The following is a 27,992-nucleotide window of genomic DNA, read 5'->3' on the forward strand; positions in this document are numbered from 1 at the left end:
TCATAACAAAAGGAAAAAAAAGGAATGCCTAAGAGGCTGCAATGGGCTTATACATCATCTGTTCCCACAGTGAAAAGGGTGGATAAGACCTGTCACTCAAGTCTGACCCTTCACATATGGTAATTAACATGTCTTTCAACTCTACCACTTTTTGACTTCTGACTTTTGAAGTGTTTTCATCTAATACTTTCTTTGATACAAAGAAAAAGTAATTGTTGAAAGGCAGAATTTGTTCTGTGATCCCTTTATTGGTATGTGTTTTATTTTATTTTATTTATTTATTTGTTTTTTGTGAGGAAGATCAGCCCTGAGCTAACATCCATGCCAATCCTCCTCTTTTTGCTGAGGAAGACTGGCCCTGGGCTAACATCTGTGCCCATCTTAATCCACTTTATGTGGGATGCCGCCACAGCATGGCTTGACGACTGATGCCTCTGTGCACGCCCGGGATCGGAACCCAGGCCGCCGGTAGCGGAGCGCGCGCACTTAACCGCTATGCCACGAGGCCAGCCCTCTTGGTGTGTGTTTTAAATGAGGAGGTATTCTTTTCCAAAAGTAAGAGACCAAAACATAAGTGTAATGGGTTGAATTGTGTGTCCCCCCCCCCACCGCCAAATTCATATATTAGAGTTCTAACCCCTAGTAAGTCAGAATGTGACATTTATAAATAAGGTTGTTGCAGATGTAATTAGGTAAGTTGAGTTCATGCTGGAGTAGAGTGAACCCCTAATCCAATATGATTGGTGTCCATATAAAAAGGAGAAATTTAGACACAGACCCATACACATGGAGAGAGCTTGGGGGTGATACAGAAGCGAAGGAATACCAAAGATTGCCAGCAAACCACCAGAAGCTAGGGGAGAGGCCTGAAACAGACTCTCCCTTACAGCCCTCAGAAGGAACCAACTCTACTGACTCATTGATCTCAGACTTTTACACTCCAGAACTGTGAGACAATAAATTTCAACCACTCAGTTCACAATACTTTGTTACAGCAACTCTAGCAAACTGATACTGTATGTATTAAAAATCCAGTGAAATTTTTCTTGCCATTTTCTTTCTGTGTTTCCTTCAACATACTATATTTATATCACTTTAGGGATTTAGCCATAAAGTCTATGGATTATTGTGTTTTTCACTAAAAGAAAAAAGGCTATCTTTAGGCTTTTATACTTTAGAATAAAAGATCTAGCCCATAAAACATCAGTGCATCTAAGACTGTATTTAGGGGGACAAGACTCAGTCTAATTATGCTTCTCGAGAGAAGATCCCAAGCATGGGTTAATAATGGCACTTTTCCTCTGCAAGGGGTAGAACAAAGAGTTGTTCAGTCACTGGAAAATCCAGACGTTGGCAGTATTGGTCTCCGTTTATACTTCTCTAGAAAGTGCTTCTTGAACATGCTCTATTATCTTATGTGGGAGCAAGAGATTGGGAAACGAGGTCTTCTAGGACCATGGGTGTTCTACCCGAAGGGGCTAGCATTCTATGAGGGGGTTCCAAAAGCTGTTGTCTAGCAAAAAGAAGACAGAACCAAGAACTCAGTCCAAGCGGGTAAGAAGGATCTCCTCCTTCAAGTAAGCAATTAGACTTCTCTATCGGTTGATAACAAGTAGTCAAAACTTCCAAGCAGAACCTCTAGGTGCATGGAGATTGCCCCATCCTGGACTATCTCTCCCTGGGAATGTTGGTACCGTCTAGCCCTGGCTGTGGTTGGTAGGAAGCTCAGGTCCCACAGGAGGCAGGTGTCCATGCTCAGCAGTGTGGAAGCTTTCCAGGAGAGCTGGTGCTGGATTCCAATCATGAACTACCACTCAAGTGCTGCAGCCTCTGCTTGCCATTCAAACATAACGCAGACAAAGTGAGTGGCTTCACATTGGACGTGCCCCCTTAGTAGGCCTACACCACTACATTTCATCCTGGGTCAAGGACAGGCCCAGGTAGCTAATTGGACTGTGTTTCTCGTGACAGAGCCCTGAACTCCTGGGCACAACTCATTAAGACTTGTTTCTACCCTTTTCATCTCTGCTACGGTCATAATATCATCCTGGTAGACATAGACACCCTCAGTTAAATAAAAAGGCTTTATCTTGAATAGACTCAATTTGCATCAGCCTTTGCCATTGCCAAATAGGAACTTAAGTTAAATGTGGAGTCTGAACAAGTGGAGGTCAACTTGGACTTAATCCTAGAAACATACTTCTTTACTGAGATAGGAATCATTACATTGGAACTACAGAGAGGAAGGCAAATCATCAGCCAACCACCAGGCTCTGCAATGAACAATTATCTATTAATTTTCAACATTTTAAATCAAGCTTTGGCTAAATCATGAAAAGGCATAACTATGAAGACAAAACTTAACATAATCAACTTTGACAGTGAAAAGTAGAGCTCTAATGACAAAGTTTAGAAGGTGGAGGTGGAAAGTCAATATAGATCATCTGTTGTTGATGGAACGAGAAACGGAGGCCTTAAATGTGATACATGGAGATGTAGATCTGACAGATGGAGGAACTGAAAATAGTGCTAGAACTGTTTGAGGGGAGAAAAAATAGGGGAGTGTTATTAAGTTGGCTAAATCCTTTCCTGTCATAGCAGAAGTCCATATCTATCAACTATATTTTTTAAACCAATAGGTCAATAAAAGTCAGTGACATATTATTTAGAAATAAGAAGATTATTGTCAGAATATCTAAAAAACAGACCTTTAAAATGGTTGGTTCTCAGGAAAATGAAACTGGGGTGATTGTTACTTTTTATTATAAGCCCTTCTGTATAACATGACTTAGTTTTAACTATATGTATATGGTAGGTTGATCAAAATGTTAATGAAATGTTTTTAGAAAAATAAGAAAATCACGAAGAAAAGATGAATATATTTTGATTAAATAAACATTTAAAATTTCTCTAGGCCCAAAACGAATTTAAAAGGAAAACAGCAAGCTGTATAAAATACAACAAAAGAGTTAACATTCAATAAATAGAACTCACACAAACTAATACGGAAAACGCTGAGATCCTCAAAAGATAAATGGGGAAAAGATGTAAACAGTTCACAAAAGACAGGAGAAAAGCTAATTAACAAATACGAGAAATAATGTTTAATCTTGCTGAGAACCAAGCTCAGCTCTTCACTGTGCTCTGCAGGATGAGCTCCCCGGTGGAAGAGCCAGGAAGCAGGTGGATCTCAAAGGAGAGCAGCCTCCTGGTGGGCAGTGCGCTGGTCCAGATACAGAGACTTCAGGCACCCAGGTCACACCCCAGTCTTGTTCTAAAAAGGGGAACGAAGTCAGTCCCTAAACTGGCATTAGGTAGGCTCAATGTGTGGTCCAGATCAGGCTCCTAACATACTTGCACCTTCTCTATCTCTGAAATAGTGGGAACCGCCATATGTAAATTGCGCTTGATTCTGAAGTCCTAGGAATTAGGATCTGTGCCGTACTCATCTTGTTTTTTAACTCCAGCACCTATCACGATACTGGATCATGGATACATGGATCACGATACTATCATGCTCTTAGTAGGCATGTAGTTATGTTTGTATAACGGGTGAGAAGTTTATGCTAAAATGTACAGTACTTAATAACGGCTGCTGTATAGCTCTTACCACAGATGCCATTGAAAACATGTTCACGAACTACTGACATGACTTGATAAAGGTGACCCAATGAAGCCATAGGCAGAGATCATATGGCCATTAGTTTTTCATCTCAAAGATATCATTCATTCTTCATTTTTCAGCGGCATGGATTTCTCCGGAAAGTATTCTGCGTTACCTCAGTCTTGTCCATGGTCAAGAGAATTGCCTTTTCAGCCTCCAGAGGGCGGCATTTATTCACACTCAGGATCGAGAATAAGTGATGTTGAGGCGGATCAGGATCTAAAAGGTATGAGTCATTTACATATGATTCTCATATAAATATTAATATTATATCTATTTCCCACTGTTTTTCTGAATGTTCCTGATTTTTTTAATTAAATGAATATTTTAAGTCTGAATCTCTCCTTTGAGGTAGGGTGGGTTGTTTCCCATTGCTATTGATGAGAAACAAAGTAAAGAAAGGTTAGGAATGTGCTGGAGGTGACTTAGCTACTTCGAGTGGACGCTACTGCTCTGCTCGCCTGGCCACACTCCCCGGGGGTCTTCTGGGGCGAGGGGTGCGTGCTCTCTGGAGGAGATCTTTGACGACTTGGGCTCCTTTCAGTGAAGGTAAAGAGAAGCATGGAAGGTTTCAGATTGCTGGCCAATCTCCTGCTCTGAGAGTCTGGCAGAATCCTAATGGTTTTAGGTTTGAAGGATCTGGTCCATCCCCGCCCCCCCCCCTTGCCCCCTTGCTCCCCAACACACACGTGAATGTGTATGTCCAGGCACAGATAGAGTGCTCATTGCATTTTTGTCTCTGAGCTCAGTGGTCATGTTCATAAATGACAGTCAGTAAAGACCTTGAACAGTGTGGGGAGACTGAAGGGCTAGAGGTGAAAATGGGAAAGGGAGAAAGTGACTCAGTGTTGGGATAGAAGGTGGGGCTTTGTGAGCAATTGATAGAGGAATGAGTAAATTGGAGGAATTCTCTAGGACGTGGAGGCTAGGAGGGAGCCACCATTTGTAGCCTGAGTGGGGTGCTCTGCCTGAGCCCAGAAGAGGATGTGAGGATCCTCTGCTTGCTCAGGTGACCAGGGGAACCAGAGAGAGAATATAGACTTGTTAGGTTGCCAGGGACAGGAGGACACAGTGGATGGCATCTCCTAAAGCAGGCATCTTCTAACCATTTCACAGGTGGATTCCCTCTTCAGCTGTAGTTGTATTCAGGAGAGCTGGCCGAGATGAGGTATTTTCAAGGATTTTACTCATGAGGGAGGACACAAGCAATAAGGATTAGAGTCCCAAGACCAAAGTTCCAGGAAACAATCCCAAATTCTCAAATAGACAATTTATGTCATCTCACAGGATGTGGGAAGTGATCTAGGAACCCCTTAAAGGCTGTGACCTGCCACTCCAGGACCTGAGGGAACCCAGGAGCCCTGGACCAAACGTGTCACCAAGGCCCATTATGATTCTGGCTTCCCATAGGAAAGTGTTCCCAGACCTTTCCCATCTCATTTTCTTTCCTCTGCCTGCATCCTTCCTTACTAGAGTTGAAAACTGTTTTCCAAACATAATCTAGCCAGAGCAATGTGGGGCTGTTAGCTGTGGGGTAGTGCAGTGGAAAGAACATTGGATTAGGAATCAGAAGACCTAGGGTCTAGTTGCATTTCTACTGTTGTCTGTCTGCACAGTGTTGGGCATATCAGTTAATGTCTGAGCCTTGGGAATAATAATATCTGTCCTACAATAACACAGGGATATCCTATATTACTATATATTACTGTAATATATACGTATATTATGATGTAATATATAATATAGTAACACAGGACTAGACAAGATGGGTGTGGTATAAGTAAGAAGTAAAGAACCAGATACCTGCTAGGTATTATGATTGTAAATTTTTATACACATAGCAGAAGATTGTGGCAGTTTTTTGCAGGGATGGTTTCTGGAGATTTATTTTGTTCTTTGAATGGGCCATGTTTTCCTGTTTCTTTATATGCCTGGTGATCTTTTGTTGAAAACTGGGCATTTGAAAAAGCAGCTGCCTCTCCAAATCTGTGGCCTGGCTCCATGCAGGGGAAGAGCTTGACTAATTAGCAGGGTGTGTTCTGAGCCCAGGATCAGCCCAGTGCGAGGGCTTAAGGTCTTTTCAGTCCTTTTGTGGCCATGCACTTTCCCTGGACCTGTGAGTGTGCTTTTTTCCAAGCCCCCAGTATACACAGATGTATTTTATCTGCAGTCTTACTCCTGCTTCTTGTTGGGGCCTTGACTGTTCTATTGTGTTCCTCAATTAGTCATCTCTTGCCCCAGGCTTCTGTGGGTCCATCACCCCCTAGCAGTTTTCACGAGCCCTGTCCACTGCTTTCTGTGGCTTCCTCTAGTCTGAGACCCCAGCTATGCCACTTTTGGCCATCTGGGCTCTGAGTTACGTCACACAGAGACCATCAGGCAGCCCCTAGACAGGGTAAACATTGCTTTGCTCTCTCTGGTTCGCAAGAGAGAACTGGGGACCAGGCCTCCCTTCTCCCAAGCCAAACCTCAACTCGCCAGGGTGGGCTTGGGGCAAAGGTGAGTAAAAATTCCATGAAATTTCCCACTATTTGTGTGTGTGTGTCAGGAAGATTAGCCCTGAGGTAACATCCATTGCCAATCCTCCTCTTTTTGCTGAGGAAGATTGGCCCTGGGCTAACATCCATGCCCATCTTCCTCTATTTTGTATGGGACGCTGCCACAGCATGGCTTGATAAGCTAAGCGGTGCGTTGGTCGGCGCCCAGGATCTGAACCTGTGAACCCCAGGCCGCTGAAGCAGAGCACGTGAACTTACCCACCACAGCACTGGGCCAGCCCCCCTACTATTTTTAATATGCCTTTCTCTTGACTGGGCATTCAGTTGGTTGCTGTAGATCTTTCACTGATTTCCAGAGCTCCTATGAAGTTATTTTAGCTAGCCCCTTGTTGTCTACTTAATGTTTCCATGGGGGAAGGAGGGCTGGAGCTTCCTAGTCTGCATCTTGCTGACATCTTTCTGTGGTAGTTTTCTCAGCAATCACATCACACCACTGGCTCTGGGTCAGTGAAACTCTCATATCTTATTCATGTGAACTGCCAAACCAGTTTTCTATCATTCAATATAAGCACACTTCATTTTTTTTTTTTTTGACAGAACTTCAACTTTTATTCTCATTTTTTTATCATTTTGGTTTCAGCCTCACATTCTGACTTGATTAGATTATTTTGGGTCTTGATTCATCTCCCAAATTAACTACTTTATAGATTTCTATAAAGCCAGCAAGCACGCCACCTATGCCTTCGTCATAGTAACTGTCAACAATAGGACCCAGAACTTGGCCAAGAGTAGCATCCTGTGACAAGTCTCTGGAGACTCAATTCCAGGGAGATTCTACCTGGTATGTGATTCCTACTCACATCTCTCTAGTGTATTCACATGAGAAACTTTGATATGTGTCTTGCAGAAATCAAGACACAGTATAGCAGTGGTATTTTCTGACTCAGGGGTCAGCAAGCTTTCTGTAAAGGGCCGGACAGTAAATGCTTTTGGCTTTATGGGCCATGTAGACTCTTGAAACTACTCAATCCTACCATTGTAGTGTGAGAGCAGCCACAGACAATATGTAGTGAATGGGTTTGGGCTGGGTTCCAATAAAACTTGACTTACTAAAACAGGCTGCAGACCAGATCTGGCCTATGGACTATAGTTTGTTGACCCCTGCCTGAGTAAAAGGGAAATTAAGTTAATTTGAAGTAATTTTTCTTTGCAAATCCCTTCCAATACTTAACACTTACGACAGTATTTTCTAAATGCACAAATCATTTCTTTAACAAACTCAAATTTACTAAGGTTTAAAGTCAGGTGTACTGGTTTGTGTATCTTTATTTCCATTTTTAAAATGAGGATACTATTTGTCTCCAGGGCTTTTCTGACTGTCAGTGAATTCTCAAAGACCAGACACTCTAAATTACTTCTGTAGGGTATTTCAGCACCCTGGGATGTAACTTACCTGAGTGTGTCAACTTGGACTGATTGAGAAAGGAGGCCTAATCTTCTGCTGTCTTCTCTCTTCTTCAGGGCCTTTATTCTCTGAAGATGTTTTTGTTACCCTTTCCAGTTTAAAAAATATCTCCATGGTGAAAAAAAAGAAGCAAACAAGGAGGAGCTTTTTCTTTTCTTTTCTTTTTTGTCCTCTGTTAACGTGGTATCATCTTCTCAAGGAGTATGCCATCCTGACTCTGAATATACCTTGAAAAGGTCCATTTTGCCTTTAACATTTTGGATTGCTTCGGTTTGCCCAATAGATTGAGTCTTTTTGATCTTATGTTATATGTCACTCCATTTTTCTCACTTCCTGGAGAATCCTCTGCGTTACTTTCTCAATGCCTACTACACTGCTTTCTCCCCAGTGAGAATTCGGCTTCCTCTATGGCTACCATGCTTCCAGCTTCAGTCTCTATCATCCAAATTCCACTTGCTTCTGACAGGGAGTCTCTGAAAGAACCTAGCTCCATGGTTCATCCTTGCTGTCTTATGCTTGATGAACAGACCAACCTTAGAGGACATTAGATGAGGTTTTTCTAGGAAGGACTTCAGGATGTGCCCGTGTGTGTGTGTGCGTGCTAAGTCTGCTTATGTATCATTGTAAAAGAATATGGTGCAGGATATGGTTACAGAGAGTATGAGCAGGATAGAAGAGTAGCATAGGAATTCCTTGCTATAGCAACCTTCTGGTCATTAGGCAAGTCCACACAACCCAAGGCTTGTCCAGCCATGCACATCATATATTCTGAAACTCATCCTTTATTTTTCTTGTTTGGATGTCATTTATTCCTTATAGTGTGTTATGAATTAATTCTAAAAATTATTCTGGTGCTTACATTACACAATGCTTATTTCTTTGTTTAGTATACCAAGGGGTTGACTATATGTACTGTATCTTTTTTTTTCTTAATATTTCACAGCACCAAGTAAACATTCATTTCCATGTGAAAAATGGCCTCTCCAACACAGAAGACACGGGATCTCAGTCATCAGTTGCCCAGGTTCCAACACCAAACCCACCCTCCCTCCAATCCCTCAGGGCCACAAGTAGACCAGTGCTTGACGATTGATCTTAACATGGAAAATTTGCACTGATCATGTCCAACCCCTTTGTCTTACCTGGCCATGGATCCTGGCTATTCTCACTCAACCAACTACCTATAAAAGAATGTTCTATCTGCCTGAATTCTCTCAATCAATTTCTTTTGTGATTCTCTGATTAGTGTCTATCTTTTTTTTAATGTAAGTTATTCTTAGCTTTGAGAATTGTACTTTCAGTTTTTTCCATAGCTATTATTGATTTTTTCCAGCTGCTTCCTGCTGTGAAATATCAGATGGCAAAATCTTTCGAGATCTCTGTGTTGCTATGTGCTTAGTAATTTTTGGATCTATTCAACTGGGATTGTGCTCTTGAAATTTCAATGTGTCCATTTATAACGTTAGTGTATACTCTAGGGGATTGAAATATTTTGTTCTTCTGATTTTGAAAGGGTTGTAGAGTTCCATTTAACTTGTGGCCAACATGATATCAACTGCATCTCTCAAAGGGAATTAATTAATGTAATTTTTCATGGTTCTCAACTTGTTTTAGCAATATGAAAGAGTAAAAAGTATCAGATATTTCTTTCATTTCACCCTTTCCTGGCTCTGATTAAGTACTGCTTGTCATTAGAAATGTTTTTAAACAACTTTCATCATCTTTGTGGTTGCGTTACCTGCTGTTTGCAGAAAAAAACATTGAGTAGTTATAGATAATGCTAGTAGTCAGCTGATATGTGCCAGTAAGACTATCCTGGTTGTTAAAACATTGAAACACATCCCAATGGATTGGTAAATGGTCTCTTCTCGAATCCTCTGTGCATGACTACTCATAGGAACAGGAGCCTTCACATAGTACTGTACTAATTTTTAAATATTTTAAATATCAAAACTCTCTAATGACTTCCCTTTTAAAAATATCAAAATCCTCTTTAATAACTCCCTTTACCATAACTCAGATTTGGATGTAGCATGATTTGCACCTAGCTCTATTCTCAACAGGAGCTGGTTAAAGTTCTTTTCTTGGGGTTGGTGGGAGGGGATGAGAGGGGGAACATGGAGGAGAGGACAAGCCTGAGCAGGAAAAGGGAGGCAGTACTTTCTGGAGAAGTGGGAGGGTGGAGAGTGGGTGGCGTTGCCCCAAGATCTTAAAGAATAGTTTAACTTTCACCAGCATCATCTAATCTTTTAAAAAGTTGTTGCGAAATATTTTAGACACACTAAATGATATAAAAATAAAAGTTACAATTTCAGACAATATGGAGGAGATGTACTTTTCCCTATTTCTCCCATAAGCAAAGTGAAAATCCTAGAAATTATATATAGAACAAAGACAAGAAGATTGAGAGGTGGAAGGAAGAAGGCAGACCAGCTGGGGACCTCAGGACCTGAGTGGTGACATAGTGGTGAGTTCCCAGAGTTTCCTTTTTGCCTCAAATATCCTGAACTGGCTGCTGGAGAAGTTACAACCCCAAAACACTTAACAGTACAGACAATAAAAACTCCAACAAAAAGCCAACTCTCCCTAGCTAAAGGACTAGGAAAGGGGCAGCCTAGCAAGAAAGAAAACTTTAGACAATAACCACCTTACTTTAGTCAAACACCATGGATAAAACTGTAGCCCCACCCTCACCCATCCACCCCTGTCAACAAAGGCTTCCACCCTTTTCTGTAACAAGGTTCTCCTCCTCCTCCTTTCTGGGATAGCGTCAGAGAAGTTCTTGTGGAGAGCCAGGCCTTTCACCACCACCCAATATTAATGAGAACTCCCTCCCACAATATAATTAAAGGCCACTTACGGACCTAGACTTCTATTCCCCAGCTGGTAGTAATGAGGCACCTGTTCCCCTTCCCATCAGGGTAGTCTCAGAGAAGGTCTTATGGAGATCCAGGAATTTCACCACTGACCTATCTCTTTGCAGTGTCAGTGGAGGCCATGTAGGGGCATTAAAGAGTGCCCCTCCCCCTCTCAGCTGAGGTGGTATAAGTGGAGGCCTAGCGGGGAACCCTAAACTTCCACCCCCAGGCAGTTCTAATAAGGCATCATTCCCCCCTTTCCCATCCTAAGTGTCAAGAGAGGCCAAGTGGAGAATTTAGACTTCCACCTCCACCTGGCAGTAATGAATTAGTCCCCCCTCCCTGACTGGTGTGGTGTCAAGAATGTCTGCTAAGAGAGGAGAGTTAAATAAGATCCAGAGTCACATAACATACTATAGCCAAGATGAAATTTTTAAAAAAATACTCATCAAGAGTCAGGAAAACCTCAACTTGAACGAGAAAAGACAATCAACATATGCCAACATCAAGATGAAACAGATGTTGGAGTTACCTGACAAGGATTTTAAAGCAGCTACCATAAAAATGTAATTCTAATCAACTTGCTTCAGCGAGCAATTATGAACATGATTGAAAAAAATGAAAAAGATAGTCTCAGCAAAGAAATAGAAAATATAAAGAAGAATCAGATATAAATTTTAGAGCTGAACAATACAATGACTGAAATTTAAAAACTCATAGATTGACTCTACATTAAAATGGAGAGGACAGACAAAAAAAAATCAGTGAACTTGAAGACAGAGCAATTGAAATTACCCAACCTGAACAAAAAAGAGAAAATAGACTGAAAAACAAAATGAGCTCCAAGGACATGTAGGCCTATATGTAAAGACCTAATGTTTATGTCATTAGACATCCAGAAGGAGAGCAAAAAGAGAATGGGGCTGAAAAGTATTTGAAGAAATAACATCTGAAAATCCCCCAAATTTGATGAAAGCCAAAAACTATACAAATTCAAGAAGATGGTGAATCTCAGATAGGATAAAGCCAAATAAATCTACAAGACACCTCATAATCAAACTTCTGAAAACTAAAGACAAAGAAAAATATCTTAAAGCAGCGAAAGAGAGATGATATCTTAGTTACAGGGAAAAAAACCCAAATCAAATGATACTGGATTTCTCATCAGAAACCATAGTACCACCAGAAACCATGGAAGTGGAGGAACATTTTCTAGTGCTAAAAGAAAAAAAACCCCATCAATCTAGAATTCTATATTCAGTGAAAATGTCCTTCAGAAATGAAAGAGAAATCAAGACATTCTCAAATGAAGGAAAACAAAGAGAATATGTTGCCAGTAGACCTATCCTAAAAGAATGGCTGAAGAAAATTCTTGGAACAGAATGAAAATGATAAAAGAAGGAAATCTGGAACATCAAAAAGGAAAAAAGAACAATGGAAAGAGTAAAAATATGGATAAATACAATAGAAGTTCCTTCTTATCTTGAGTTTTCTAAATTACGTTTGATGGTTGAGCAAAAATTATAACATTGTCTGATGTGGTTCTCAATATATGTAGAAGGTATGTATAATTTAAGGCAATTATATTATAAACAGGAGAAAGGGGACTTGAAGGGAGGTAAGCTTTCTACATTTCACTTGAACTATTAAAATGTCAACACCAGTACACTGTAGTAAGTCATATATGAATAATGTAATACCTAGAACATCACTAAAAAAGCTACTTTGTGAGATACACTCAAGAACACTATAGATAAATAAAAATGGAATTAAAAAAAATGTTCAAGTAACACATGAGAAGGCAGGAAAAAGAAGAGAGAAAACCAAAAGACAAAATGACAAACCAAAAGCAGCCTTAACCCTTAACATACCAACAATTACATTAGAGTAAATGGTCTAAATACACCACTTAGAAGGCAGAGGTTGGCAGAGTGGATAAAAAACATGACCCAATTATATAGTGTCTACAAGAAACTCACTTGAAATCTAACAATGTAGGCAGGTTGAAAATAAAAGGTTGGAAAAGTATTTTCATATATTATGCAAACATTAATCAAAAGAAAGTGGGAATGGTGATATTAATATCAGATAAGCAGGCTTCAGAGAAAAAAATTTTACCAGAGACATATTACATAAGGATAAAAGGATCAATCCACCAAGAAGACATTTCAAGATTAAATATGTAAGCACTGAACAACAGACCTGCAAAATATGTGAAGAAAAATTGATAGAACTGAAAGGAGAAATAGACAAGTTTACAATTATAGTTGGAGATTTCAACACTTCTTTCTCAACAATTGATGGAAGACTAAACAAAATCAGCAAGGATACATAAGAATTCAACATCATCAACCAATAGGATTTAATTGACATATATAAAACATTCCATTCAATGACAGCCCTATAAACATTCTTTTCAAGTGCTCGTGGAGCATTACCAAGATAGACCATATCCTGGGCCATGAAAGAAATCTAACAAATTTAAAAGAATTGAAATCATACAAAGTATGTTCTCTGACCATAATGGAATCAAACTAGAAGTTAATAACAGAAAGATAACAGGAAAATCTCCAAACATCGGGAAGCTAAACAACACACTCCCAAATAACCCGTAGGGCTATGAGAGGGTCCCAAGGGAATTAAAAAAAACTAAAAATACATCGAACTGAATGAAAATGAAAATACACTATATCAAAATTTATGAGATGCAGCTAAAACAGTGCTGAAAGAGAAGTTTATATTACTAAATGTATATATTAGAAAAGAGGAAGATTCTTAAATCAATAAACTCCTACCTCAAGAACCTAAAAAAAGAGCAAAATAAACCCAAAGTAAGCAGAGGAAATAATAAAGATAAGAGCAGAAATCACTGAAAATGAAAACAGAAAAACAATAGAGAGATCAATAAAACAAAAAGCTGCTTCTTTGAAAAAATCAATAAAATTGACAACTTCTCTCTGGTAAAACTGACAAAAAAGAGAGAGAAGACACAAATTACCAATATTAGAAATAAAATGGGAAGAAATTACAGATTCTGCAGACATCAAAGGATAGTAAGGGAATACTACAAACAACTCCACATACATAAATTTGACAACTTAGATGAAATGTACCTATTCCTCACAAAATACAAACTACCACAACTCACCCAATATGGGATAGATCATTTGAATAACCCTATAAATATATTAAAGAAATTTAAGAATTAAATTGAATTAAAGAATTCATAATTGAATTCTGAAAAAGAAATCTCCAGGCCCAGATGCTTTCACTGGAGAATTCTACCAAATGTTTACAGAAGAATTCATATGATTTCTACGCAATCTCTTCCAGAACATAGAAAAGGAAAGAACGCTTCTCAACATATTTTATGAGGTCAATATACCCCTGATATCAAAATTAGACAGAGAGTACAAAGAAAGGAAACTATGGACTAATATCACTCAAGAATATAGAAGCAAAAATCTTTAACAAAATGTTAGCAAATAAAATCCAGCAATACATAAAAAGAATTATACACCATGACCAAGTGGGGTTTAACCTAGGGATGCAAGGTTGGTTCAATAGTTGAAATCAACCAATGAAATCCAATATAATAACAGGCTAAACAAGAAAAATCAGATAATTATACCAATTGACGCAGAAAAAACATTCAACAAAGTCCAAAACCTATTCCTGATAAAAATCTGAGAATACAGGAGACCTTCCTCAGCTTGATAAAGACTTTAGTACATATGCATCTATCCCTAAACAATATATACTTTTGTTCACCGTGATTTTAAACTTCAATTACATTGTATATATTCAGCAATTAACTTTTCTCTCAACATTATGTTTGTGGGATTGGTCCATGTGGATTGTGTTGTTTTGACTTTCAATTTTTTCACTGCTGTGTAGTATTCCATTATAGGAGTATACCACAATTTATCTACTTTCCTGTTGATGAAAGCTAAATTTGTTTCCACTTTTTTTTCCTTCTACAAAGGATGCAACTAAAAGTATTCTTGTCTAGGAGTTGAATTGCTGTGTTATAGGTGTATAAATCTTGAACTTTACCAGCTATTGCTACATTGGTTACATTGCTACATATGCCCTCACCAACATGTAAGAGAGTTCCCATTTTTCTGCATCTTCACCGAAAAGTGGAATTGACAGTCTTTTTATTGCTAATCCAATAGCTGTTAATGTAAACTCATTGTGGTATTTAATTTGAGTTTTTCCAATTACTAGTAAAGTTGAACATTTTTAATAAATTTATTGGCCGCATATAGCTTCTTTTCTGTGAATTGCCTATTTATATGTTTTGCCTAGTTTTAAGTTGGATAATTGTCTTTTTCTTATCAATTTGCAGGATTTATTTATATATTCTGGTTATTAATTCTTTGTTAATTGTGTAAATTACAAATGTCTTTTCCAAGACTGTGTCTTGTCTTTTCGCTTTTTAAAATGTTATCTTTTAATGAATAAAAGTTTTTAATCTGGCCAAATTTGTCAATCGTTTTCTTTATGGTTTGTAATTTTTATGTCTTACAAATTCCTTCCCTATCCCATACTGATAAATATCGTCTCCTAGATATTCTTCTAAGTGCTTTTTTTAAAAAAAGTTCTGCTTTTCCAACTTGGGTCTCTGCTGTACCTGGAATGGATTTTTGTATATGGTGTGAGGTAGGATTTAATTTTTTTCTAGTTGTCTCATCCCTATTCCTCTCCAGTCTGTAAGACCACATCTCTCATATTGTTTCCATAAACGCATGGGTCTGTTTCTGGGCTCTCTGCTCTACGTCACTGTTTTATTTACTATACATTTATATTAAGACTTACAACATGGGAAGACAAGTTGTGCACTTTGATTTTCTTTGCAATTATCTTGGCTATTCTTCACATTTTGCTTTTCCAAGTAATTTTAGAATTTGTTTATCAAACTCCACAAATGCCTTGCTTGGAGTTGATTAGAATTACATTTAATTCATAAATTTGGGGAGGTTCGTCTTCTTTATGATATTGGATCTCCCTATCTATAAACATGCTCCATTTGTGTCAATTTTTTAAATTCCTCTCATAAAGTTGTGTAATTTTCTCCATAAAGGACATATGTATCTTTAGTGAGATTTATTTCTAGGTGCCTTTTATTTTGGTTGTTGTAAATGGAATATTCTTTAAGATTATATTTTCTGTTACTGGTGTATAGAATATAATTCATTTCTACAAATATCATATGTATTCTAACAATATATTTATAGATTATTTCAGGATTTCCATCCAAATAATGTCATCAAAATGACCATTTTTCCTTTCTTTCTATTCTTATTATTATTCTCTTTTTTCTCTTTACTTTATTTCATATTTTTTCTTTTTAAAAAGTGCCCTGGAGAGAAACTTCAATAAAATGTTGAATAGAAGCAATGATAGTGGGCATCCTTATCCACTTCTGATTTTAAAAATAATATTTCTAATGGGGCCGGCCCAGTGGTGCAGGTGGTTAAGTGCGCGCACTCCGCTGCGGTGGCCCGGGGTTCGCCGGTTTGGATCCCAGGCACGCACCAACACACCACTTGTCAAGCCATGCTGTGGCGGTGTCCCATATAAAGTGGAGGAAGATGGGCATGGATGTTAGCCCAGGGCCAGTCTTCCTCAGCAAAAAAAGAGGAGGATTGGCAGATGTTAGCTCAGGGCCAATCTTCCTCACACACAAAAAAAATTTCTAATGCTTCACTAGTAAAGTGTGATATATGCTATAGATTTTTGGCAGATAAACTTCTTTGGAAAAAGAAGTTTCATTTAATTCCTAGTTTACTGTGAGTTTTACCATGAATGAGCATAGAAAGGAAGGTGTTTTCTTTGTACAGTGCAAAAATTTGAAGTATTAATTCAATCATATTAATTGCATTATTCAAATAATTTATTTTCTTTTTATTTTTTTTCTACTTACACTGATAAGTTAAAAAACCTCTCACAGTGGCTGGATTTCTGTTCCTTTCCCTCCCTCCCTTCCTTCTTTCTTCCACCCCTACTTCCTGGATTACTGGCTGACTGAGGAAAAGTTAGTGGTACACAAAAGAAATGCTCACAGAAGCATCAAAAGTAACATCACACAAATAAAAAAATAGCAATATTATAGTCAAAGTAAGAGGTCAAGACAAAAATCATTAAATGATACATAAAACATCCTTTTACATTAAACCAGGTGCATCCCATTACTAAGATGTAACAGTCACAAGCCCTTATGAATCGTCATATAACATCAAAGTACATAAAGTAAAAAAGTGTTAGAAATGTAAATTACTATCTATCTGAATCAAAGCACTATCATCTATAAAGCTAGGATTATCACAGGATTGCCTGTTAGGATTCTTGTGATGATTAAGCTAGATAATGCATGTATAGTAAGAATATCTCAGGCCACAAACTCTTAATTTTAAACTCTAATTGAAAGTGCAAGAAACAATCTTATTCTCAGTCAATTCAGGACAAGCTCAATCAATTCCGTTTCTCTTGCTTTTTACCTGGGATTGCATCCAACTTCCAGGAGTTTACAGAGTTTCAAGATATCAGGGGGGCATCTGGTTCCTGTATTAATGAGAAAGTCTCGGGTCTTGCCTACTTTCCAGGGTCCATGCCTGTAGCTGCTCGGCACCCCCATCATTCTGACCACTCCAGGTGTGTCAAGCCTCTTTTCTATGTAACTTTAGTTCTTTTTATGAAAACACATAATAAACCAACTGCTCCCTTGTGCCATTCTGAGGCCAGGGGTCTGTCTCAGCACCTCTCTGCCTTGACATCCACACAATCTTCTTTCCTTGACGTGTTGCATAATTATGGATTTCACCTTGTTTCAATATAAAGGGGTCCTTTTTGGCGTTGATCCTTTTTGCTTTGAACTTTCCTTTGATAATACTGGTGCCACTTCTGCTTATTTGTGTTTGCCTAATACATTTTATTCTATCCTTTCAATCTTATTTTTTCTATGTGATTTGATTTTGGTCTCACTGTTGTAAGAAACAGATAGTTAGATGTTCTTCTGGAACCCGGTGCAAGTCCCTGCCTCTTACTTCAGTTGTGGAGCGAAACTATTTTTATTTCTTTTTAATACTGTTGAGTTGAGTCCTATTTCTATCATTTTGTCTTATATTTCGTAGTGAGTTTGAGACTGTGTTTTTTTGCTGTTTCACATATTGGTTTATGTCTTTTGCTATATATTTTGCTCTTTTCATTTATAGTGTTTGGAAGGTATATTTCTCCCTATTCTGATGTATATCATGGACTCTAAAATGTTTTGATTTCTCCCTGCCTTTCTCATTCCCACAATTATAAATTTAATTAGGAATTTAATTATGACTCAGTTTATAGGACCTCACCCCTCTTTTTCTTTTTGCCAAATAAATCTTCAAGAGCTGTTTTGGCTTTATATTCAATATTTATTTTTATTTTATTTATCTCTGGATTTTTCAATAGTTTCAATATTTATGACCAATTTTTATATATGATTCCTTTCTCTTTGTCAAATTCTTAATCTGAAAGCCAGAACGGAAAGTGAGGGAAGGGGAATATTTCAGAAAATAGTTCTACAGCAATGGAGGAATCTGCTCGATTTCTGTGTTCCAATAGGAGAAATGAGAGGTGAGAGGTGACTGAACTTTTTAACATTTTTTAAACATTTATTCTGCTATTCCCAGGATGTATTTTCTTTCTGCTCTCCCCAGGATGCTATGTTCAGTGGGAGCATATAGCAAGACTTTGGCATATGGGCTTAAGTTTAGATTTTATTCCTAGTGCCAGTTACTTTTTTTTTTTAATTAATTTATTTTTTTCCCCAAAGCCCCAGTAGATAGTTGTAAGTCATAGTTGCACATCCTTCTAGTTGCTGTATGTGGGACTCAGCCTCAGCATGGCTGGAGAAGCGGTGCGTCGGTGCACGCCTGGGATCCGAACCCCGGCCGCCAACAGCAGAGCATGCGCACTTAACCACTAAGCCACAGGGCCGGCCCTGTGCCAGTTACTTTTGTTATTTTTGTTTGGATTTTATAAGGGAAGTGTCTTTCATAATTCATTGTATGGGAAATTAGGATAGGTAGCTGCTAATATGCTGTCATATTAACCTGGACTTCTGTATTTCAATTTCTAGAAAGGACTAAGATTTCAAAAGTTCATAAAGGTGTATGTTTGTATGTATTGTATTGTATACCACTGCATTCCAAAAAGGTTTGAGGACACTCACAGTAGTACATTCAATTCAATCAGATAAAACATGACAAAGTAAGTATATTAGGGCAAAGAGAAAAAAGACGATGTTTAATATATCAAGTGCAAGGCTAATTGTTAGAGGTGGGTCACAAAATTAAGCTTCCTAGTATTCACAGTAAAGACAGAAGCACGTCAGTTCCACAGTTTTAAGATTCACGGTGACTTTAAGATCAAGTCAAATAGTTGCCCAGGAGCAGCTCAGCTTTTCTTGATAACGAGACTTTGGAGACGTTTCTTTCCCAGTTCTCCCAAAGGGGGCGCTGTGTGAACATGTGGACCACGTTCTCAATACCTTACAGACATTAAATACAGTCTTGAGTTTGACACGGCCATTTCTTGTGATGTCCCCCAAAGTAGACTATATAATACAAAATCACAATCCCTGCCCTTCCCCCAAAGCAATTTTTTGAGAGGCCCTGTCTAAGTATAAAGGGAGGCACTATACCATAATGATTAATTGTGTGAGACTGCTGTCAGAATTCTTCAGTTCAAATCCTGATTCACCCATTTGCTAGGAGTCGGACCTTAGGCTGTTTACTCAACTCTCTGTTTCTTCCACTGCTAGGCTCAGTCATGGAGGGACTGATGGAGATGTCATTTCACAGACCTAGGAGTGATAAATCAGGTTGAACGATAGCAGGCAGGTCTCCAGCCTCAAGTCCCAACCCCCTGTGGTGGGTCTGGGTAGGGAATTAATAATCAAGTGGTGGAATATCGACAGGAAAAAAAGTATTATATCGATTCTAAGAGACATATATTTAAAATATTTAAAATCAGGGCACATTTTTAAATTGATGGCATGCCGTAGTTGAATTGGCAGCATTATTTTTCTTTGTGGAATATAAAATGATGGTGTATATTAAAATTTATAACATCTTAGATTCCATAAAATAGGGTAGCGGTAATTATTGTAAGAGACCAGCCTTTCTTCAGGGGCAGCCACGGTCTGTTTGGGGAGGTAGAATGGATCCCTTTAAACTTCCAGCACTCTAAGAGGGCCACGGCTGTCTGGTTAGGGTTCTGTCAGAGAAGGTGTTCAGCAGAAATATGGCTCTCCTATTGTAAAAAGAAGCCCTACTAGCACTAACCCTTGCGTTAGCTATCTTTCAGGTCCCTCATAAGGAGGGAAAAGAACTGCATGTACCAGGAAACTCCTTTTGTTAACAAGGCAGAAGAGTCAACCACAAATAAGCATAGAATAAGCATAAGAATAAGAATACACAATTAGAGGAAGGTAGAGAGCAAGTGTACAGCCTGCCAGGGGCCCCTCCAGTGCCACTTCCCTGTGGCTACATATTTCTTTCACCAAGTCAGCCAGGACTATTTAGAAATCATTGCTAGTAGACCCTCCCTCTGACCTTTCCCTCCTGTGTGGTTGCACGTTGTTGGCAAGGCTAGCCCCAAATCCAACAGGAAGGACATCAGAGACCACTGTTTGAATACACAGAAAGCCACATAAGCACTGGAAGGGCAGACTGTGAATAGCTACACCAATCCAGTTTGGGAAAAAACGACATCTACTTCAGGGAAGTTCATACCCTATTCACCTCAGAATTGTCCATGTAACATACTTGTCAAATAATAAACGCTCAATAAACATTAGCTATTTTTATAAGAAGTATTTTTGGCAATACAGGTTTGGAAGATATGAAGGATTTATTAGGGAAAGCCAGAAATGCTACTCCGTTTCATGGTGACTGGGAATGCTGGGGTAAGGGAAGACCTGAAAATGTCCTTGTTGGTTGAGTGATCATGCATCAGATTTGCTTGCTGCTGTCCCAGTTTATGCCTATTGTCCCAGCAAAATTATGAACAGGGTTCCCTTTCATTCTCAAAAGCATACTAGTTTAGATAATAATTTATATGATCACTGTCCATGTGGGTCATATGGATTCAGTATTTCCATTTCTATTCATACAATGTGAGAAATAAAATAATTTAAATATAGAAGGATAAAAAATTGAATTAGTGAAATACTTAAAAGCTTGAGAACAAGAATTTAAATACCAAGAAATCAAAAATAAATACTCAAATTAAAGAGAAAAAAATAAATACCATAATGTAAAAAGTTTCCATATTGGACTTGTTAAATGAAAAACATTTGAGACGGTAAAGGAACTATTTCAGGGGCTGGCCCTGTGGCCTAGTGGTTAAGATCGGCATGCTCTGCTTTGGCAGCCTGGGTTTGGTTCTGGGGCACAGACCTACACCACTAGTCAGTGGCCATGCTGTGGTGGCAACTCACATAGAAAATAGAGGAAGATTGGCACAGATGTTAGCTCAGGGCGAATCTTCCTCAGCAAAAAAAAAAAAAAAAACTATTTCAAATTAGAAGTTCAAAATAAGTATCATTAAAAGTGTTACATTAAGACATATAATAATAAATCTTAAAAGACAAAACAGAGAACCCAAAGGTTAAACAGATAAATTATAAAATAGGATAAGAATAAAAAACAAAACAATAAAAAGACTGAGAAAAACTCACTAAAACCATACATATCTCTGGATGCAATACACACCTATGTTTATATTTATAGTATAGTTATAGATACATAATATTTATCTCCTTAATAAAACAAACCAAAAACTAAAAGACAAATGGGGAAAAAAGGAAAACCAGGCCTTGGCTAGGAGCCAGTGAATAGCAACAGCAACTAGCATTCTGTGCTCAGGCGGTTTTCTCACAGTGCAGGGCCCGAGCAGAGTCCCTGGAGGGAGGAGAGGTGTGAGGGCACTCAGAGAACCACCCGGCCCTCCTGTCCCAAACCACATCAAACCCCTTAAACAAAGAAGAACAAACTCTTTCTCATTACAGTGTTGGGGAGACGCTCTGTTTTTGAATATATGCCGCTTAGATCTCCAAACGCGTAAGCATTGCATATTATTGTTTTCATCCTTTTTTGAAAAGTGGTCATGTGTAGAAACTCTTCCCTACAGTATCTGATTACTGAAAGCACCCCAATCCCAAACTTGGTTGATGACGAAGGAAGTTGTTTACAAAGATGATGAAATCAACACATAAAGAACAGCTCCTCAGTATAAGAATCAGCCTAGCACCAGATGGAATCTGTGGTGTCACTGTTTTAAAAAAGCTTATGCAGCAAGATTTGCTGAACAAGAACTATGAAAAACGAGAGCAATTTGATCCACTAATTAGAATGCCCCCATCAAATCAAAGTGGCTCAGCTAAGGTCACATACTACTTGCTTGTATTTAAGAAGGAGAAAGGTCTGCAGTTTTGTATTTTCTCTTATTTATTAACAAGTGAAAAGCTTCAGGTTTTTTATTAACCTGGGCAGTTGTTGGCATGAGAGGTTAGTTTCACAGTTTCATGAGGTGAATTTCACAGCATGTTTAATTAGAATCCCAGACACTAAAGCCTCAAATCTAATTTTCACCCTAGATTATAAAGTTCTCTTGAAAATTCTATTACCCTAATGCATGCCTCTAATTCTCTAACTGCTGTTAGAAATCGTACTTCCTACCAATTGTAATGCCAAAAATATTCTCGACTGCCATCATGGAATATTTAAATGCTATATTTACTAGATCATTGAGATTAGGTACAGAGATCTAATCTATTATTCCTGAAATTGCAGTACTTGTAAATTGTAGCAAAATCCCTGATCTAACTATGAATTCTGCCAAATAAAGATTTCGCTTGGGCCATTAGTTTTTACCTAAATAATTACTCCACTTGCTTGTTCTTGGGGCAGGTCCTTAAAAACCCGATCAATATATGATTCAGAAAGGAAAAAGAAGGATGTTGGTTGGTTCCAATGGACTAGTGTTAATAGGTGAGCTTCACATGTGAGTTAAGCCACTGATGAGAGTATATGCACTTCCTGTAACTCTGTCCCTGACCCTCCTCCCCCGGTAACCACACGGCTCACTCCCTCGCCTTTCCAAGTCTTTGCTCACACATCACAGTCCTCCCTGATCATCTGATTTAAAATCTCTCCATCTAGAGCCCCATCCCCCTCCACCCAATACTCATGCCCTTTCCCTGCTTCATTTGTCTCTAGAGCACTTTTCACCATCTAACATTTATTTTCATTATCTTGTTTTTTTGTGTATTTCTCCTTAATAAAATGTAAGCTCCTAGAGGCAGAGATAGCCACAATCCTGAATTTTCAGTTTGCCATTACCTTGTGTTTTTTAAACAGTACATATTGTTTGATATTGCTAATTTTTGAGCTTTATGGAAGTACTATCATTCTGTTTATGGTCTTCTGAGATTTACTTTTTACACTCAATGGCATGTTTGTGAGATTCATCTTTGTTGACAAGTGAAGCTATAGTTCGTTCATTACTTTTCCACTTTTTCATTCTCTTGTCAATGGCAATTTTGGTCTTTTCTATTTCTTTGTAAAGCAAGCAGCATTGTCATGCACCATCTTGGATATGTCTGCTGGTACACATGTGCCCGAGTTTCTCTATGGGTGTAGCCAGGAGTGGAATTTCTAGTCCCAGGATAGATACGTTTTCAGCTTTAAAAGCTAATGTCGAATTATTTGCCAAGTCGGCTGTGCCAGGTTACACTCCAAAGCAGCGTATGAATAGTTCCTGATGATATATACTCCTTGTCCATACCTGCTATTTTCTTACTTTTCAATGTTGGCCAATCTGATGAATGTAACATGATATATCACTCTGGTTTTAGGATGTATTTTCCTAATTATTAGTGAGATTGAGCATCCTTTCATGTCTAGGGGCCACTGGGTGTTCGTTATTCTGTGAAATACTGTTCATGTCTTTTTGCCTGTTCTTCTATTCAGTTGTTTGTCTTTTCCTTATTGATTTTAGGAATTCTTTATAAATGCTGGATATTAATCCTTTGTCAGTTGTATATATATTACAAACATGTTCTCCTAGTTTGTAGCTTAATTTTTCTTCTTTCCTCTTCACTTCCTTTTTACACTTTTCCCCGGAAAATCTATGGGTTTGGAACAGGAGGGAGACCCATCCATGTCAGCTCAAACCATCACAGTAGATAGAAATTCCCAATAGACCCTTCCTCTTAAATTTTTCCATTCCTAGCATTTTGGGCAGTTTTTCCTAGATTTTTTTGGAAGAATAAGTAACTCCTTTGACACATGAGTTATTTATTTTCATTTTTAAATTGTGGAAGTAAAATAATTATTTTTTTTATTTCTCCCTCTGAGTACCATTTGGAATTAAACCAATTTCTAATATTCCTCCATAACCTTAACTAACTGAACACATAATTTATAGGTAATCGTGTAATTTATGGGTAATTTGACAACTGCTGTATTGCTTAGCAAATTTTAATACCATTTGTTGGAATTATTTGCATAAATGGTATTTTGAGAGTCAAAGTTTTAATTTTGTTCTTATTTTTTCCCTTTCTCAAAGCTCTTAATTCTGCATGAAATTTAACATTAAATCTACAAAGATTCTTATTCTTAAGTTAGAGCTAGATTCTCAGTTGATTATAAGTTCTGTAAGGATATCCTATTGATTCTGCTTACCAGTGTATTCCTAGTGCCAGAGCACCATACCTGGCACATAGTAGCTTGCTTAAAAAATACTTGCCTAATGAATTATGCGAAGCTTAGATCCACAAAAATTTGGCCATATGTCTTTAAGAATCTAAAAATGTTTACAGCCTATGGACCAATAAATCTACTTCTAGGGATGTATTCTAAGAAAGAAAGCCGATCGATGCAGACAGATTTATATACAAGGATGTTCATGCAATCACTGTTTATAATAAAGTAAGTTTGGAAACAAATGTTAAATATTCAATGATAATAAATTTGTTCAATTACGGAACATCCACATAATAGAATGTCATGAAGTCATTAAAACTCATGTTTCAAAGAATGTAAGAAAAGCATACAAAACAGTGTTAAGTAAATAAAACAGAACATAGAACTGTATATTTAGTATGATCCTAATTTTGGTATATAGTATGTAGGCATAGAAAAGACTAGAATGAAATAGACTGATATTTTTCAATAGTTGTCTCTGGGGGTGGGAATCACCAATAAGTATAATTACCACATTAGACTATAAGTGCCTTAAAATTAGTACCAAGTTTTTTTTGTTTTGTTTTGTTTTTTGTTTTTGGTGAGGAAGATTGGCCCTGAGCTAACACCTGTTGCCAATCTTCCTCTTTTTGCTTGAGGAAGAGTGGCCCTGAGCTAACATCTGTGCCAATCTTCCTGTATTTTGTATGTGGGATGCCACCACAGCACAGCTTGATGAGCAGTGTGTGGCTCTGTGCCTAGGATCCGAACCCACGGACCCCTGGCCGCCAAAGTGGAGCACGTGAACTGAACCACTGTGCCACTGGGCCGGCCCCTAGTTCCAAGTCTTTCCAGCTTGATATTTCTATAGTTTGGCATAGAATTTGTGAATTGTGGTACTCAACAATTAATTAGAATAACACACTTAAAAATAGTAAGAATTCTTAATCCTTCAGAGCCCATCATCAATAACTTGTTATAGATCATGTATTCTGAAACTTCATTTATCATCATATATTCCTGCTTGCAAAACGAGTGGTTGGCATGCCACACACCAGCCACATCCACCAAGGGCAGTATGGGTACTGGAAATGGCAGAGGAAGGTAACATCCTTTTCACCAGCACATTTGAATGCCTGCAGACTGTCACAACAAAGTGCATCTGTGGAATCTCTGCTTTAGCCGTGTGAAATGAACTCAACATGCAGTATCCACAGCAGAGTGTGTGCATCTTTGATATGAGATACATATATTTTCATTCGCTCTTGGTGGGAGATTGTCAAGCACAAGGCACTAAGCATGCTGAGCTCAGCAATGTCTTCCATAATTATCTACGGTGGTTACATTTTGGCTACTTAAGGATGATTCCGAGATTTGGGACACATGTTTTCATTAAGAAATATTCTGATTTTGTTGTATTACCCATTGACTGCCAAGATCTGATCCTGTATCAAAAGTGTGTGACTACAGTGGTGGTTACCGTGCAGCCTGATCTTCATGCCTTCCTGGGCTACTCAGTTACAGGATCACAGGTCTTCCTGGCATAAGGGCCCTCAAGGTGCCCTGGAAGAAATGATGAAGAGGACTTTGGGAAGGTAGGAAATGTGTTCCAGTTTCCTCAGTAGAGGGTTGTGATCAATCTCAGATATGAGCTTCTAAGATTGGCTAAAATTCCTGTAGCCACTCAGGAAGAAGCCTCCTTCAGGGTCTAGAGTCAAGGAATGGGCATGGTGCAGCAGCAGATGCCAGGGGGCCCCACAGACCACGCCGGGCACCAGCCACACCCTCCCCCTAATGGAGGTGGTGGTGGGGTGGTAAATCCTCTTGGAACCTAGGAGAAGAATACCAGGTGGACAGAAAGCTCTAATCCAAGCCCCCATTCCTTCTTCTACCCCAAGGCAGGAGAAACCAGATCTCCAGTTGCACATGGTGTTTCACTGAGCATTGATCTGCCTCTGCCCTCCCATTCTTTCTCTTTATTAAAAGCCTTTGCCTGGCTTTACTTTCCCCCTCCAGTCCCTCTGTGCTCCCTTGCCCAAAGTAAGCCAGGCGTTTGGACCCAAGGAAATGCTAAGGGTAACACAGCCAAGGAGAAACCAAGACAATGTTCCCAGGACAGGCACTAGAGCTACAGGGTCACCAGACTTCAGGGACCCCAACAACCAAGAACAGACAGAAATTCAGAACCCTCATTCATTTTCTAAACATCAAATAAGCCTCCTGAGTCTTTGTCCCCAGGGAGAGGCGGGAGCCATGACAAAGACAGAGCTTGAGACCTCCACTGGCCTGGCAGAAAGGGAGCTGGGAATCAGTTCTTTAAGTCACTTTCTTTATATCAATTATGTGTGACACTCCTTTCACAATCCAGTTTGTGGTCTCAAATTCACACCCATTACACTCACACCCTCTGGGGTGGTGGGGAGTGTGGTTTTTGAGCACTGATTACAAAGTTGGGCTTCCCAAAGATGTTAGGGAAAAACCCAAGTCATATCAACAAATGTTTGATTCCCATAAGGCAAGAAGCCTTTTGTCTTCCAGCACATGACAGCAAAGCACTAATCTTAGCATTGGTGAAATACCTTCTGTCACCATCAGCTGTCTTGGTTTTCGGTTGCCCCTAAATGCCATCACGGTTATATATTCTACCCAGTGTGCCCTCTTTACATAATTAACAACCTTGTGCAGTGGTTAATGGATGAGGAAAAAGCTCTCTAAGGAGTCGATCTTAATTCATCCCCTGTCTCCTACAGGAAGACACGTGCTTCTGTGCCAAAAGTAGACAGGACATGATGGGGAATTTACAGACGGCCTTTATAGAGTAATTTACTGGCAAACTTGGGTGTATATTATTGTAAACTGCTGCATACCATGTGATTACAAGATTAAGAAAGGAGTGAATTGCTAATCTTGTCAGTCCAACTGTTTTCTTCCTTGATAACATTTGTGTTATTACACTTTGTGTGATGAAAGATTGTAATTGGCTGTTGACACTGATTGAAGGAAGGAGACGTGTTTTTTTTTTTTTAAAGAAAGAGCATTAATTAGCTTGGTGAGGGAGGTAACAATTCAAATCCGCAGCTCTCACAGCTGCAAAACAGAAGTGAACTGTCAAAAAGTGTTTTCATCTCTTTCTTCCCCACCTGTTTTCCTCCTTTTGATGACATCTTTTCCTAGAATGAACACATTTAAAATGGGCCCCCCAAAGAAAGAAAGTGGGGGCAGGAGCTGGGGAGACTTCAAAAGAAAAAGAAAAAATGTTAGCTTTCAGGATTCACACCAGAAATGCTGCAAATGTGTGTGTGTTTCATTTGCATGTGTTTAAGCAGTGTTTGAGGAAGATGCCGGAGACAGACAGATGAAGCTAGGCCAACTCTGTCACTCAAGCTGTTCTAAACCAGTACCAAACACCTGAGACCTGGCTGCTTGTGTGGCAGCCAGAAAAAAAGGATCTAGGTAGGTTGACACGTCCTGATTGGCCCGGTTCAATCTCAGTGTATTGGAAGAGCACTAAAAACCTGCTGTCCTGCAAGATGCAGTATCTGCTTGAACCAGCAACCAATATACAGTCCCTTTTCACCTAGAGAGAAAACACGGGTGCAAGAATTAGGAGGGAGATGTGAGGTGGCATCATACCATTATCCCTAACAACCCACTTGCAAAATTTTTGTTTCTTGTTCCCACAACTTTAAATGCTGCTGGTCTAGAAGTTTTAGATCCCAAGGGAGGAATGTTTTCACCAAGGAATGTAACGAAGGGTCAGTTGAGGAGGAAGGT

At 38.8% G+C, this 27,992-nt stretch overlaps 1 protein-coding gene across 2 annotated transcripts in view; it reads left to right on the top strand.

The window, feature by feature from the left end:
* The window catches only part of LRGUK (leucine rich repeats and guanylate kinase domain containing), a 109,858-nt gene extending 94,892 nt beyond the window's left edge, over positions 1 to 14,966 (top strand). For both annotated transcript variants that reach the window (XM_087430902.1, XM_004430835.3), the window contains 2 exons: positions 3,745 to 3,890; positions 8,571 to 14,966. In XM_087430902.1, coding sequence (XP_087287028.1) covers positions 3,745 to 3,890; positions 8,571 to 8,701 — 277 coding nt within the window. In that variant the 3' untranslated portion in view covers positions 8,702 to 14,966. The remainder of the gene's footprint in view (positions 1 to 3,744; positions 3,891 to 8,570) is intronic.
* Positions 14,967 to 27,992: the final 13,026 nt, after the last annotated feature.

The sequence above is a fragment of the Ceratotherium simum genome, chromosome 1 (assembly GCF_057802395.1).
Source record: "Ceratotherium simum simum isolate JZ-2026a chromosome 1, ASM5780239v1, whole genome shotgun sequence".
Taxonomy (NCBI): Eukaryota; Metazoa; Chordata; class Mammalia; order Perissodactyla; family Rhinocerotidae; genus Ceratotherium; species Ceratotherium simum.